This window comes from Lepisosteus platostomus, chromosome 1, assembly GCF_059453375.1.
Source record: "Lepisosteus platostomus isolate fLepPlt1 chromosome 1, fLepPlt1.hap1, whole genome shotgun sequence".
Taxonomy (NCBI): domain Eukaryota; kingdom Metazoa; phylum Chordata; class Actinopteri; order Semionotiformes; family Lepisosteidae; genus Lepisosteus; species Lepisosteus platostomus.
Window position 1 is genome coordinate 10,058,605 of NC_142611.1, and position 15,338 is coordinate 10,073,942.

Here is a 15,338-nt window from a genome sequence, read left to right on the forward strand (position 1 = left end):
TTATCACCATTATCTTATGCATACAGTGCATGAGAAAGAAAAGGCTTCAAATGTGATAAAAGCTTAGAAGGGAAAAAAAACATGACATATATGCATGATTTAGTTACGATATATAAATACAATTATCCACAGAGATTATAATGAAATCAGATAACTGATCTTAATATCAGTGGACTGATATTATGCACCATCTACACTATGGTGAAGTTGTTTTAATTTAGTTGAAAAAATGTTTATCAATAATAGAGTGACAAAAAAAATGACTACTTTAAAAATAGAGGGAAGGTTCTGAGAGAACTCCACACTAGTCACACCCCATAATCTGATAATACAAACTGGGTGCGTGCAATATCCCACAGTTCAGCCAGCACACTCTTCCATGCTACTGTGTGGTAACGGAGTTAGAGAAATTTCATATGGATGGAAAAACAAAGTAATAAAAGCTGTTTTTTTTAGTTTAGACAGATGACAATGCATTATGGCTTGAATATTAATTAGCTCTTGTCCAATCACAAAGCTACAGGAAAAAAACAAACTTTTTTTCTGCCTTTTTGCACATAAAAAGTCAAAGGCGGCTGCAGCTGTTTCACTATTCATTACATCTCCTCAGTGTGGCACAGCTGACTTTGACCAGTGACAGACATACATCTACAGTATATGAAGATACATAGTAAACCATTTAAATGGGCACAGTTAAGTAATGTCACACTGGTGAATCTTAATAAGTGTGAAACAGTTATCTCTGGCTGCTAACTTTGACTTTATATATGCAAATTATGAAATTTGAAGCCTCTTATATCTTATATCAGCTATATCTACCTCAGCACTGAGAGACAGCAAGAGCTAATTAATATTAATGCCCATAATAATCGATCCATTATTAGTTTGAGGCCATTTCACATTACTAGAAAGCAGAACTGAAGAGGCTTCTACTTCTACGTCATGCCAAACTAAGCATCATTCGGACAGCTAATAATTCATAAAGACCTGCTTGTATTTAAAAAACGCCACAGCCCTTGAAAGGGTTGCTTGGAAGATACACACACAGTGTAAAGACCTAGTGGATAGTGGTTAAGGGCGAATTCCCACTGCTCAAATGACCAACCAAGGCAGTAATAAAGGGTACAGCAGGCGGTAGGTGTTGCCCTACCGGGGGGGGGGATGAGGGGCTGCTCTCAATTTGAACTCACCTTGGACTGGACATCGGCGTTGTGGTCGTTCTGCAAAAGCAGGGCAGCAGACTTGGTGTCGTCTTTGCGAGCAGCAATGTGCAGGGCAGGCAGCCTCACCTTTCCCTTGGTGTCATTCTCCAGGAGGAGGGACACCACCTGATTGTGGCCCTGCTGCAGCGCGATCGCCAGCGGGGTGAAGCCATCCTAAACATTTACACACGGCCATTAGGCACAAGCCTGGCAGAGCTCCGCCCGAGCAGCAAGGACCAGGGGCAGCGAAAGCAGGCCTCAGCGCGCGCCAACGCACAGACTGGCCAGCCCACCTGCCTCAGAACATCACTGGTCAACAGCATTTGCCCTTCGCCCCTCAAATAAGAATTTGTTAAGACAAAGGAAAAGGGTGTCGTTGGGATTACAATGATCGTATCACATTGGAACCAATGACACAGAAGTGTGAGAGGTGTTTAGGGGGGTTTTCTTCTTTGCCTTCCTTATTTGTTTTCTTTTTGCTGGGCATCTGTGATTGTGTGGTGGATAATGCTTTACGTGAGAAAAAAATAACTAAGGGTTCAGTTATTTTTATGGAGGAAGGAAAGAGCATAATCCACCTCATCCCCTTAAAGGGAGGGAGTGGAGGAGGCCATGAAGTAATCTTTAGTCCTGGGCCAGGTTGATGCTCACATCATTGTATCAGGGTGGTAGCTACAGTACTTCCAAGAACTGCTTTTATTGAAGGGAATGATATGCATTTACTTCTTGTAACTAGGAGAATGATGTTCTGCCACGAATTTGGGCACTGAATCCACAGGCCCTGGTTAGTGCTAATTATTGTTAACAATAAGGAGAAGATTTCCATCTGACTTGAGATAAGATTGAAAAAAAACACGAGAATATATGACTGTGTCCATTTGATTTTCATGGGTCTATAATCAGTAATGAACCAACGCTAATCGGCTTTCAGAATTAATGGCGCTCAGTGAAAATGTGCAGCTTTAAATATTAATTCCTCTGTTGTGGATTGGTTGCGTCATGTTCTTATAGTACTGGTTTTGGTGCATTGTGCAGTGTAATAAAAAACATGTATCAGGGCTATAACGCAGCCCACATTTTGAGTGTCAATGCACTTTTTAGCTCTTGTGCTGCTGTAAAAATAAACCATCAGACCATGGCTTGAGGGGAAATAAAGACTATGGAGTTATAATATTTTCAATCAGCAGAATGCTGTAACGTTTTCTCATGTACAGTAAGTGTGATTTATTACATTAATTAATTAATTAATTAAGGGATGTAAGCATGTATCTTCTTATGGACTGTAATAGTATGTTTCACGCCAAATTCATGACTCCAAGTTTTACGAAGGATTTGACTGAAAGCAAACTGCTGTATGTATCCTTTTTCAGTCATCCATTTCACTTGCACGCAGCTAGAACCTGTACAGTTCTTTGACGGCTGAACAAATGTTTTTATTTTAGTCTCCACTGATTTGCTCATCATTGATTTCCTGATTTAGTACAGTCCGTGAAATCTGAGACTAAATTAGAGCTGGTGGCACTTTTTTTTTTCACTGCCAGACAGAATACTAGCTCATATCCATCACTTCAAGTCATCACGGGTCAAACGATGCACTATTTTGTTCAGTTAAAAAAGTGCCTCTTTAGAAATACAATTTGAGTTTGGTTTCTCTGTTTCAGAACTGAATAAAAGTAATTTTATTTTTTTTAAAGCAACACGTGTATTCTGCTTTTCAATAACGAACTTCAAGGACCACATATTATAAAACAAATCTTGAAGCTTCCAACAACATATTGTTCTGTATGATAAAACACAGTGCAGTTTTATAATTTTTGCACTATAAAATATGTGTTTTCACCTGAAACCTATAAGTGGCAATTCTAAATGAAAGATTTGCTCTTACACCTCACCACACAGGTCATTTTCAATGCTTTCTCTGCAGCAACATTTACTTCATTTAACAGCAAAAAAGATAATGCAGGAATGGAAAACAGTAACAGTTTGTTTTCCCTTAAACACATTTGGCTACAGTTTACTTATCATATAGAAAAGGTTAGTCAAATTCTGTGCTTGAGCTGAAAGGCTTGAAAGTTAACCTGCATGTGTGAGGTCTAGTGAAACTTCATGCAGCGCTTTGAATCACACAAACCTCTGTGGCAGTGCTCTGGTTCCCTCCGTTTTCAAGCAGGTACCGAACAACATCCAGGTGATTCTCCTGGGCTGCCATGTACAGAGGAGTGAAGCCATTCTGCAAACAGAACAGATTGGATCCCCTAGTGATCAGTACTGAGTACGTTTAGGTAACATTAAAGCAACAATTTAAAACGATCAGCAAATGCCAGACAATAGCATAAGATCTGGTGCATGTAAAGTCATGCGTACAGAAAATTTGAAACTCTTATGATCTAAAAGAAGTGTAAAGGGAAATCATCATTAACAATGCACACTTTATTCATGAGTTCCAAAATATAAACCCTTGCAAAACACACTGAGATGATTCTGCTTTACAACTGCTGAGATGAGAGCAGTGATTCATTTCTCCTGGATTCTGCCACTAATCTAGGGCGGATTATTAATATTGGTCTACACACCTCAGTATATCTTCTATCAAATTAAACAAACATAATATAAGTTGTGACACTGGTTTGCCTGTAAAGTACTTTTGAAGATTTTGTCCATTTCAGTGAGAGATTTCGTCACCTTCCTTTTACTAAGGTATTTACAAAACGTTCAAAATTATTTTTAACACTTCAAACGGTAGGTTTACAAACGTAAGGAGGTCATTTGTTCCATCAGGCTCATGTGTTTTTGCTTCCTTACTTAGTTATGTAATTTTGTAATTTTCTAAGTATATCACCCAGTGTAGCTTCTTTGTTAAGTTGTACTTCCCATCCACTTTATTTCTTCTAATACATATCTTCAATTATGACAGTACTTCTAAAATAATGAATCAGTCAACTTTTCTAGAGGTTGTGATTTTGCAAAACAAGTGCATCGGAGCCAAGAATGTACCCCTGAGACTCACCTGAGACTGTGTATTGACATCGGCCCCATGCTTCACCAGAATTTTGACAACTTCTCCTTGTCCTGCCAAGGATGCAATATGGAGGGCAGTGTTTCCTTTCTGTCACACAAAACAGGAAAAAAAACTATTATAGCTTGCGGTTTAAAAAAAAAATCTTTCATTAATCAGTCCTTCCATCTCCAGGCACCAGAAATTGCTAGATAAAAGAAATATTGAGTTGTTTGCACTTCTTGCACAGGCAGATACACGGTCGAAATCTGAGAGGAGAAGAGATGGGTGGACCACTGATTGGGCTGACAATAAAATGACCATCAACACAAGTGATCATGGGCTATGTAGAAAAAGATAACATACTGTATAGCTTGAGTAAGAAAACACACCAGGAAAGCAGGAGAGTATACAGTAAGTTAGTCTGTAGCCGTTTTCAACACTAGATTCCTCCCTGATTAAATGAAACCTATCAGGTATTAGCCAGTGAAGAGTTTTAAACTGAATTAAGGGAAATGGACTATAGTTTTCATACTGGTAGAATGATTTAAGCTTCCATTTTAAATTTGCCAGACAGCATATTTGTCACTGTCATGTATTTGGATGCCTTTTAGTTAGGAATCAAAGGATGTCTGTTTTTTAGCATCGGTTTAGAGGGAAGAGGGTTTAGAGGGAAGGGTCACCTGTGAAGGTTTAGATGTTTTTTTTAAGTATTCTTATCTAACTTCATGAAGATTTATGTCTATTTATGGGGGTGGTGAATGTTATGGATATTGTGGAGGAGGCCTTATATAAAATGGTTAGTTCTGATGACTCCAGATGTAACTACTGGCCTGTGAATATTAGTACAGTATCTGTGCTTTGTGCCTTCAACATTAGTATACTGTACAATATTAGTAACATTAGTAAACTGTATGTTAGCTGCATTTAAAAAGTTATTAAATAAGCCTTTTTAAGCTCTTGTCTGTTTATTTCTCCCCTAAACAAAGCATAGAAAATTAAAGTTAGTCCTGACTCAAACAATTTTTTTAATGAAATAATAAAGAGTGTCCCACTTGTCAGAGAATCCCGAGAAAGGTAATATGTCCGCTTTACCCCCCATGAGAACTTGTAACCTCTGTTCAAGGTCTGTTACCACTAACAACCACCTTTTGTAACCGTTTTTACTCATTAACAGCAATATTCTACACTTGTGTAGTACTGTACATTTAATGTTGTGTTTTAGAAGAGACACTGTAGGTTAAGACACTGTGGTTAAGCAAAACTGATCGATGAGACACTGAGATATAGAGATTTGTTAACTACTTATCCACTGCTCAGATGTCGTGGGCCCTCAAAATGCGACTCGGGTATCTTTTTCACATGACATGAGTGAAATGAGTCACCTTTCAGTTTTAATTTGGGACATGCATTTACCACAGGGTCAATATCTCTATTTTAGCTAGCAAACTATCACATATTCTGACAAGGGGCAAAAAAAAATGTTTTTGAGTCACTTACGAGCCAAGTCTCCTCTTAATAGTGAAACAGAGACTGAAGCCCAAGAGCTGATAGAAGGGAGCGGTAGTTCTTTCGACAGAAGTTTAGGATTGCTGAGATTCTTTAAGAAGGTTTTCACTGACACAGATTATGAAAGAACCAGCTCACATTACCCTAGTCTGTCTTGGATAATTTAAAGGCCCAGCGAGAGAATAAAGTAACATACGGTACAGTACATCTGAGTACACTTGGTTTGGTAAGAGGATTGTCCCTGTTTTGTTACATGTTTGTTGTGTGTTCTTGTATAAGATATAGTAAATCTTACAGAGAACTGTTACACCAGAATCTTAATAAATCCTGATACCGTATCAATGTGTCTAATTCCAATTATTCTCAAAATCTATCAAAAATGACCGCGTGGGAGAATAAAGTGTAAACCAAAGAAAATTGTTCGAAGTGGGGAAAGTATTTTCTTGAAGTGGTGGCTATATTTCAAAAGGTCACCTTGGTAGCTGAATCAACTGCTGAGCCTCTGCCTAGCAGCTCCTGAACCAGGTCCACATGGCCCTCCTTGGCTGCCAGGTGTAATGCATTGAGTCCATTCTGGAAGAGAAGCACAAAGGTGTAAGCCAAAAATACAGAAACACATACAGTAGGAGAATGTTGGGGAGAAACATTAACAGAAATATTAACATCACTGTATCTGTAAAATAATGTAATAATGGGCGGTGTGGTGGCTCTGTGGCTTAGGATCTGCGTCTGTGGCTGGAAGGTTGCCGGTTCGTATCCCGCGGCCGGCAGAGGAAGCCCATGAGTAAGGCCCTTCACCCCAACTGCTCCAGGAGTGCTGTATAAATGGTTGACCTTGTGCTCTGACCCCAAGTTTCTGTCCCTGTCTGTGTGTCTCATGGAGAGCAAATTGGGGTACACGAAAAGACAAATTCCTAATACAAGAAATTGTATACTGTATGGCCTATAAAGTGATCTTATCTTAACATATATAAATGTTCTCATACAGTCAATAATGAGATCACTCACTCTCCTATGTAACTGATGCACGAAAAAAATATGCTATGCACCTCTGCACCAGACATCAAATCGCAAGTGAAAATTAAAAGACGCTACAGTACATGTAGGACAAATACAGCCATATCCACTTCAAAGGTTGTGGCTGTATCTACAAACTCAGTTTAAAACATTATAAACATTGCTACTTTGTTACCTTTCATTGCAAAGATAACCACAGTGTTTTTGTTACTGGTTGACGATTAGGTCATTATTTTCACCTGATGTTCTTTCTGTGAGAGATAGGGTGGCCAATACATCACAAACTGGGGACTGTAGTTGCAATCTCTCATAGAGTGAAGTACATGTGAGCTCACATCCTGGAAAGGCGCAAAAAAGGCACAGAGGATTCTGGATTGAGAGCAGGTGTGAATGGGTAATAGGTTGGAGCCCCAGTTGCAAGATTATAATTTTTATTATCCTCCTTAGAGCAGCTGCCGTGCTACAGTGCTTGGCCATCAGGAGGATTAGATGATCAGTTTAAGTGACCCCCACACATTGATGGCACCAATGTGAAATCATGTGAAATGTGTAAAATCTGAAAACTGTCAAACTTCCTCTCTCCTGGCACATGGTGTCTGAAGATAAAAAATCTGAGTGGGGATGGCAAAAAAGATACCCCTACACACACTTTTCCATTGAATACTTTTTGTAAGTAAATGTAAGTAAAACATTCAGTATTAAATATGCTTACTCTTAGCATGTTGATTGTACAGAAGGTTTGCTGTACACAGGAATACAGGACCGTATTCCTTTATGTCCTGCATTCCACCAGGAGATGGCGTTATTATGGATATATAGTCACTGAGCATTTAGCTCCAAGAAAAAGGATGACGTCTATGATGAACAGGCTGAAAGTACTTTGATTCCTTATAATCGAAACCCCCTAAATGGACATGTGTTTCATAAGTCTTTCATGAAGTGCATTAGTTTCCATTTTGAAAGGCAATCAGTCAGTATCTCATTTCAGTGTGGCCTCTCTCAGCATCCATCAAACCTCTGGTTAAGGTTCTCCTCAATAAGCTGTAGACGAGTATTATCACTCCCTTCTTTAAGAACCCTCTAGATAATGTTAGAACAGTACAGTATGTGATGCATTTTGAGTATATACTGTATGCAAAAACATCATGAACATAAACAGCAGGCAGTAATGCAGCACGTCACATCTTCAGACAGTCACACGTAGCTGAGGTCTCCCTGGGCCTCCTGTCCACCAGCCCTTCAGCATGATCTGAACTCTGAACTTGTTGTGGACAGGCTGACAACTGAAATCCCTTTATGTATCAAGCATTCACTTCAGCTCCCTGTTGCAGACTGGGCCCATGCTGGTCATGTACTGTACCACAACTTCACTCGCTGCACAGCAGGTAAGCACTCACACAATCTCTACAGTCATGCTCCTCTGGTCCAATTACAATAGCAGCAAAATGGCTACTTACTGTATTTATAGTGCTTGTCCTTGACCCTGGGTATTATTCATACAAAATTCTGATTTTATATGTGGATATCCAAGTGAAAAAAACTTAAATACTACACCTCTAGATCTTTATTAGACATAGAGCTAATTATGCCCGCTTGAGACCAATAAACAACTGAGAAACTACTCAGAAGCAAGTCCTGACATCTTGTCAATATAAGGAGATGGTGTTACCAATTCCCAGTCACACTGGCAAATACCTTATGTGACCATAATTAGGAAGATTAACCCATAAGCATCTGATACCTTGTAAAAGCAGTAGAGAAATACTTTCAGAAGCCACAAGATGGATAGGATAATATCTGCTGAAGCCTATGTGGCATTTATACCAGATGAATAATTTTCTTTTATGATAAAAACAAGATAAAAACATCTATTTTATTTTCTTGTAGTGTCTCAACAAGACTCCAATACGTGTGACTTCAATGATCTTTGGTACTTGTCAAAGAATAAAGGTCACAGTTCTTCAATTACAAATTCTGTTGGCCCCCACATTACAGAATATAGTGACGAAGGCGGGAGTGACTAGCAGAAGGGTTTTTTTCCATCCCTGAGTCAACACTAGGAGAGCAGACAGGCACGTCTTGTTGATTCGGTACACAAGCTTGTTGAGCCAGACTTCTGCACACTCTGCAGAGGACTTTGGTGTCACGGACGCCTTGAAGGAACCAGGCAGGGACAGAGGAGACACCCGATAGCCTACATCAGCAGCACCTTGTGAATTTAAACAATCTTGTACACGCCTAGTGCTGCCAAGAAAGGGATACTTGGACTATTCAGTTGCAAAGACTTTAAGTGCAAAATGTTGATCAGGTTTTGGCAGTGGCTGCAACCTTGAACTGCAATTAGCATTGTGTCACAATGTGAGCGATTCACAGCATGGCCACAGGTTTAGCAGAGAGTGGAAAAGGGGATGTGGGGGGAGACTGCAGCCTACACCTTACAACAAAGTGAAGGCAAGGGCTCTCCATCATCCTCCTTGGACTGATTTAATCTTAAAATAGCAGAGGAATGAGAGTTTGTATGACATCTCGACTACTTCTACAGAAATGCAGATTACATCTAATAAAAAGAAAAGAAACAAAATTGCCACTTTTTTCTTTGCCCCTCTCATTGAAGCTACCTTAATGCATTGTATAGGCATCGATTCTCCTCACTCTTAAGATTATTTTTTTCGGAACATTTCAGCAAGCCACATTTAATGCGTATTAGGCATTCAAAATGCAGCATGCATTAGGATTGAAAGAAACTGAAATATGTTTTCTTTTTTTACACCAGCAACATTCTGTAATCTATGTGAACATGGACAGCAGAAAAAGCATATACTGTAAAACAGAACAAAAAAACTGGATACTGTGGTCCTTACCTGGTTACAAGTGCTGATGTCTACTCCTCCTTTGAGATACTCCAGCACTTTGTCAATGTTTCCAGCCCGGGCTGCTCGCAGGAAACTCGTGTTGCTGTCAGACTGTAAAAGAGAGAAAGTGAAGGTAAGAACTGTCCAGCCTATCTTCAGCATAAAGCAGTGCAGAATGTATAGAAGGTACCATGAAGTCATATTGAACGTAAGCTGGGCTTGAATCAATCATCAGACATAGATAGTTTCAAACACAAAGCAAACACAAAGTTCAGAACACAACCACACAGTTTCCTCTGAGCTATATTCTATCTGGATTATAGCTTTTGTCCTTGGCATATCTTTAGTTATTTCTCAATTGGTCATCACACACTTTTTAAAGATACAGTGGCATTTTTGGGAAAAAAAATATTAAATGTAAGTGTACTATCCACACTTTCACCACTGATTTACTGTAAAAGTTGCAGTGAGTAATCATTCCAATAATTGAATAACCGCTGTAAGCTATAAACCTGTCTAACACACTGAAAGTTACAAGCAATAAATGAATAAGAGCAAGAGGATTAGAATCTCACCATTTTATTTTATGTGAATAACCACATCTTAAACAAAACAATGTTAGCGTGCATTTTGTTAATAGAAGAATAATGCTGAACTCATTTCGCCTATAAAAGAAGCACAATATGCAATAAATCCTGAGTGGCTCATCTGAAGCAAAAGAAACAGTTCCTGGTGACAAAGAGTCCTGTATTCCAGAGATTTCCAATAACTGTGGCTGGAGGCTCACAGGTGGCAGCACACAACTGGGTGATGGGTGAGGCTCACTGGGGCAACTCTGTTCTTGTCTTGCCAGAACATGTGGTATCTTTAAGGGCCGAGTCCGTCCTCTGCTTTTTACCAACCAGTATTGTGTTGACCGACTGCATGTCACTAAGGACAACAGCATCCAAGGACTGAATGCTTTGTGAGTGCTTCCAATACTTAATAAGAGAGGTTTGGCTTATTCCTACTGGGTCAATGGGCAGCCCCCCGCCATAAGATGAGGAGGCTCCAACCCAATTCAGAGAGGAGTGAACCAAGGGGTAGGGATACTTGAGATGGATGTAAAAGAAGGTATTTAAGTTTGGTATATTGGTATACAGTATATAGCCAATTTCATAATAAGGTTATTAAGTGCATCTGAGTGAGACTGACTTGTTGTTGTCATCTCTCCCGGCCTTCAGTTAATAAGTTAAAAAAGGGGGGAACACATGAGAGGAATGTATTTGATCCTTCTCCTAGTAGGTGCTTGTTTAGAGGGTTCCATAGTCAGCTTCACCAATTTTGTGAGGATCTAGCCCAAGCTTTAGTTTTCCATACCTCTAAATGCAAAGGTGTGTCTTGAATGGAATTACCAATTGCTGAAAAATCTTCCCACCCCAGTTTAGTTAGCATTTATGAATTTTAATCATGTATACCTACACATCAAATATATCAGGCATTTTGTGAACAGATTTACAAATAAACTCACCCTATGATTCTGTTTGCTTTGTAATAAAATAATTGAACAATATACTGGTAAGATGGCTTCTTTTCTGAGTGCCCTGTTTTAGATGACCTTCAAAAACTGCATTTCTGTGATGGGAGTATAGCTGTCTAGTCATAGTTCAATTCGCCTTATCATCATGGCCAGGTTTGCTGAAACAGCATCTCGGGTTCCTCTAGAGCAGACAATGGCAGAAGTGCAAGAATACTCTGTTGAATAAGAGACCTTTGCTGTTACAGCTGGTTTGTCAGTTACCCATCCAAGAACATTTAAATTCAGACTGCAAAGCCCCAGCGGGGGAACAGTTATCGATTGGCTCAACAAGCCAGGGCCAGTCAGACAAAGAAGAGCAGCTGTGCATGTACCGAGTTTTGAAATCACAATTGTTTACCCAGATTTGGATGATTGGGCACAGCCGTATCGCTGAGTCCAGAGCCAAGACTGAATGCTTAGCGTGTTACATGTTCCTTGTAACACGAGGTATCATGTTAGTTTTTAATCTTATAATGGTCTGCAGAAAACACCATACAGAGTGCATCTGTCTTCAAAATTTTGCATACTATATTTGAAAGGTTGAAAAGCTCAGCAGCAATAATACTAATGCAGCATTCACAGTCACTGACATCTATCACCATTGCTTATATACAGTAAATAGAGCTACAGTACATAACATGTGTACAGTATGATATATAGTAGGATATAATATTTAGTTCCAAAACAGAAACTTAGATTTTAAATGTACTGTAAAGCATTATTGGAGCACATTCCTATTTTTATTCGTTTGCATACAGTTTGTCCTTATGTAAAAGCTTTGAATCACCTACCATTACTATGATATGTGCATTTTAAATAAAGCCAGAGACTGGTGCAGTGACCTGAGTTTATGTTATGCACAAGCTTTTCAAAACGTGAAACACAAAAACTCTAGTCTCAAGTACCTTCATTAAAATGCAGCGACCATTGCAGAACAGAGTGTACTGCAATCAGCCCTGGCATACAGAAGCAGAAGCCTGCAGCCACAGGCAGGAAGGCGGTAGCCAATGATATGCTGAGCAACGCAGTAATACAACACTAGTCTGCACTGCACCTTCAGAGGTGTGGTCAGCCTGAGCACACACACACAGGCACTGCAGGAGAGTTCTCCCCTCATGGGAAAGGATGTGTTGATAGAATGGAGATGAGAGGCATTCCCTAAAGTAATCCCAAAGCTATGTCATTACATTTCTCGTGATAACACCCTGCTGCAAGAGAACTCTTGCTGTTTATCACAAGCACATAAAGGCCTCGCATTAATGATGGCAACACTAATGGACAAACAATATTGAGGGAAAAAAGTACATTTGAATTCACTGAATGAATTGCGTTCTTGAACATACAGTTAAAGCATTAGATCACTTATGGATTGTACTCTTAATATCAGACTTTTTGATGATAATTTTCAATAGAAAGCTATTCATCTTTCTGAAAATCTCTTTAAAGTAGACAAGATAAGAATTGTAAAAATATATTTGTAAGAATTTGTTCGCCAGAATCCGAAGTATTAATATGTAATTGTTGTAAAATTAGATTGTATTATATTTTTATTGATGCCCTTTGTTTTTTTTTTTCTTTTATTTAATGTAAGTCTTGTTCCAATTCCTAACATGACTTTGGGGGGGATTTTAACATACTAAGTGATGTAGCTAAGGTTGTTTTTGAAAACATTTCATACAATAATTTAAACATCGGGATAATGCAGGTCCAAATATTGTATGTATATGAAAAAAGATTGTAAATGTAAAAAATGGCCTGCTTTCAATTGTTTTGACTGCTATAAGCTTAAATATCAAAACAGATCACATGTTGTAACATTTTAAAAGCAGTTTAGCTTTATATAATAGCTTAATTATATAAGCATTCTCTTTCAAATGTGTCAAAAGTTGGTTCATAAAAAACATACTGTCTGAAAAACATTAGACCTGCTGTATGTAGAGTATACAAACAGGTCAGTATATTGTCTGAAAGCAATCAATACCACCATTAATTAAAACTCCTTAGAATTCCAATGACAACTTATCTTAAAATACACAAAGAATATGTATTACCTTTTTCAATAATAAAATAATTGTGCACTACTCACTGTTTCTTTTAATTAAGTTGTTTCTGTGGAAGCCTCACCTTTTGAGAAATAATATTCACACAATGAAGACAAAGAAGACACAATTGTTTTAAAACCCCTCAATGAGAACTTTCTTAAGCTTTGAGATATTATAATATTGGACGTGGATTCTGTAGCTGTGTTTCTTACATCCTGATGTGATTTATTACCTGTAGTTGTATTTATAGTCGCAGGTGTTCTTCCATTTTTGTTTTAGATTTTCAAAACTAAGAACCAAAGAAAATTCACTCAAAGCTAAAGAAAATAGCAACGGAGGAAAATACTGTAAATGAATGATAGGATTTTGCAGTAATTACTTGTATGAAGACATACTGCTATGTAAATTAAATAAGGGCCTTAGAGTTGTGAACTTTTATTGCATATTGCATTCCAACATATAACTTTACAATGTATTGGATAAATAATTAAAATCACAAAAATCTGTAATTATCCATATTAAATACTACAGAATGAAATCTGTTAGAAACAATTGCACATTCTTCTAAGTATACTCACTCCAGGAGTAGGGGCACCTTCTCCATTTATGCTGAAAGCTAGAACCAATGAGTGAGACTGAGCCATATTATGTATGTTTACTATACAGTATGGCCAGAGTGATTTATAATCGCTCTCCTGCTTCTTTGTGTGTGCACGGCCTCACTGTGATCTGGCATATTTAGCTTATTAACATGCCTGTGAGCCACAGCCGGGCCCATCCTGGCAGATGTACTGTAGCTCCTCTCGTCAGTCTCCCAATGCTGCCAAGCTAAAGGGCTGAAGGCACGCAAGTTCTGACTGAATGTACAGTATCAGTACCTGGCCACGTTTGTCTCCTGTAACAGTCCAGTAATTTAAAAATAAAGCTCTTTTCTGTATAAAAGCAGATTCCTAAATTATATTCCGTGGTAGAAATGTCAGTAATACCACAAAAATATGTGTATACTGTACAGTATGTACTGTATGAGCTAGCAGTCTGGGGAACAGGTCTCCACTGACCCCAGACTGTAGCTCTCTCTATTAGCACTGATTTCCAGTGCTAATAGAGTACTTTATCTGGAACACATCCCCTTGTTAAGTGAGTTATTACTGTAGTTGCTATTTGGTTACCTTAATGTCTCTTCTGTTTGCATTGCCATTGAATTCTGCCACAGACAATTAATACAGCCAGCCTCCAATGGCACATTTCTAGATATTACTTTTTTGAAGATGCTCAAGTGTTGCTCAAGTGCTCAAGTGATATTATGTGTCAGAACTGGGATGTTTAATGCCATCACCAAAACTGTGGAGGTGGAAAATAACATTAATACTGTATGTAATTAGGATAGACCCACAAACAGCTTTTCCTCTGCTTATTACAGTAGCCATGCAAAATGCAGTGCCCACAGAAACAATCAAGAATCAATACTTAAACCATGAGGTGTCCTGTGTATTTTTTTGGTAGTGAAAAACTGATTTTCCTTTATTTAAACATGAAATTACAGTTTATACAGTATGTAATCACTTTTACAGAATCCTATCCAGCTGTCAATCAATGACAAGGAAAAACCAAATACAACAGTTGTTTTAATATCACATTCACATAAGAAATTTCACTGAACAGAACACTAATAGTAAGGATAATGGCTTTGATATTTTTCTTATCTTTAATTAATTAATTATTAAATGAGTATTCACTGTTAATACTTCTGTACCACTAGAAATAATATAAATTAAATTACTAGAATAAAAAAAGATATGATAAATCCCCTGCTATGACACAGCTAATCTGATAAAAGCTTTCAAGGACAGGGGAAAGATGAAGAGGGCATACGATACTGCAATTAACAGGGGACAGAATGACTCAACTTTACCCGTGCTGCCTGAATACAGGCTGTACTATGAACTCACACATTTTATACAACAGAGAGATAAGTCATGGCTCTCAAGGTTTTCTGAAAGACAGGAGATCAAAAAGGAATCAAGCTCTGGCACTGATCCAGAAGCCCTGCATTGCGTGATATGCACAAAGTCATGGAATGTATTACTCAGGCCCCTGCAAGAAGAGCAAAGTACAACAGCAAAACGCAAGAGAAGAGCAGAGCAATACAGAAACTCCCACTTT

The 15,338-nt window shown here is 38.4% G+C and overlaps 1 protein-coding gene across 27 annotated transcripts in view; it reads right to left on the reverse strand.

The window, feature by feature from the left end:
* The window catches only part of LOC148677655 (ankyrin-2-like), a 175,112-nt gene that overhangs the window by 66,664 nt on the left and 93,110 nt on the right, over window positions 1–15,338 (reverse strand). For 26 of the 27 annotated variants that reach the window (XM_088616679.1, XM_088616971.1, XM_088616890.1 and 23 more), the window contains 5 exons: window positions 9,585–9,686; window positions 6,181–6,279; window positions 4,210–4,308; window positions 3,334–3,432; window positions 1,191–1,376 (listed from right to left, as the gene is read on the reverse strand). In XM_088616679.1, the coding sequence (XP_088472805.1) occupies window positions 1,191–1,376; window positions 3,334–3,432; window positions 4,210–4,308; window positions 6,181–6,279; window positions 9,585–9,686 (585 nt within the window). The remainder of the gene's footprint in view (window positions 1–1,190; window positions 1,377–3,333; window positions 3,433–4,209; window positions 4,309–6,180; window positions 6,280–9,584; window positions 9,687–15,338) is intronic. The other variant, XM_088617221.1, reaches the window with a different exon arrangement.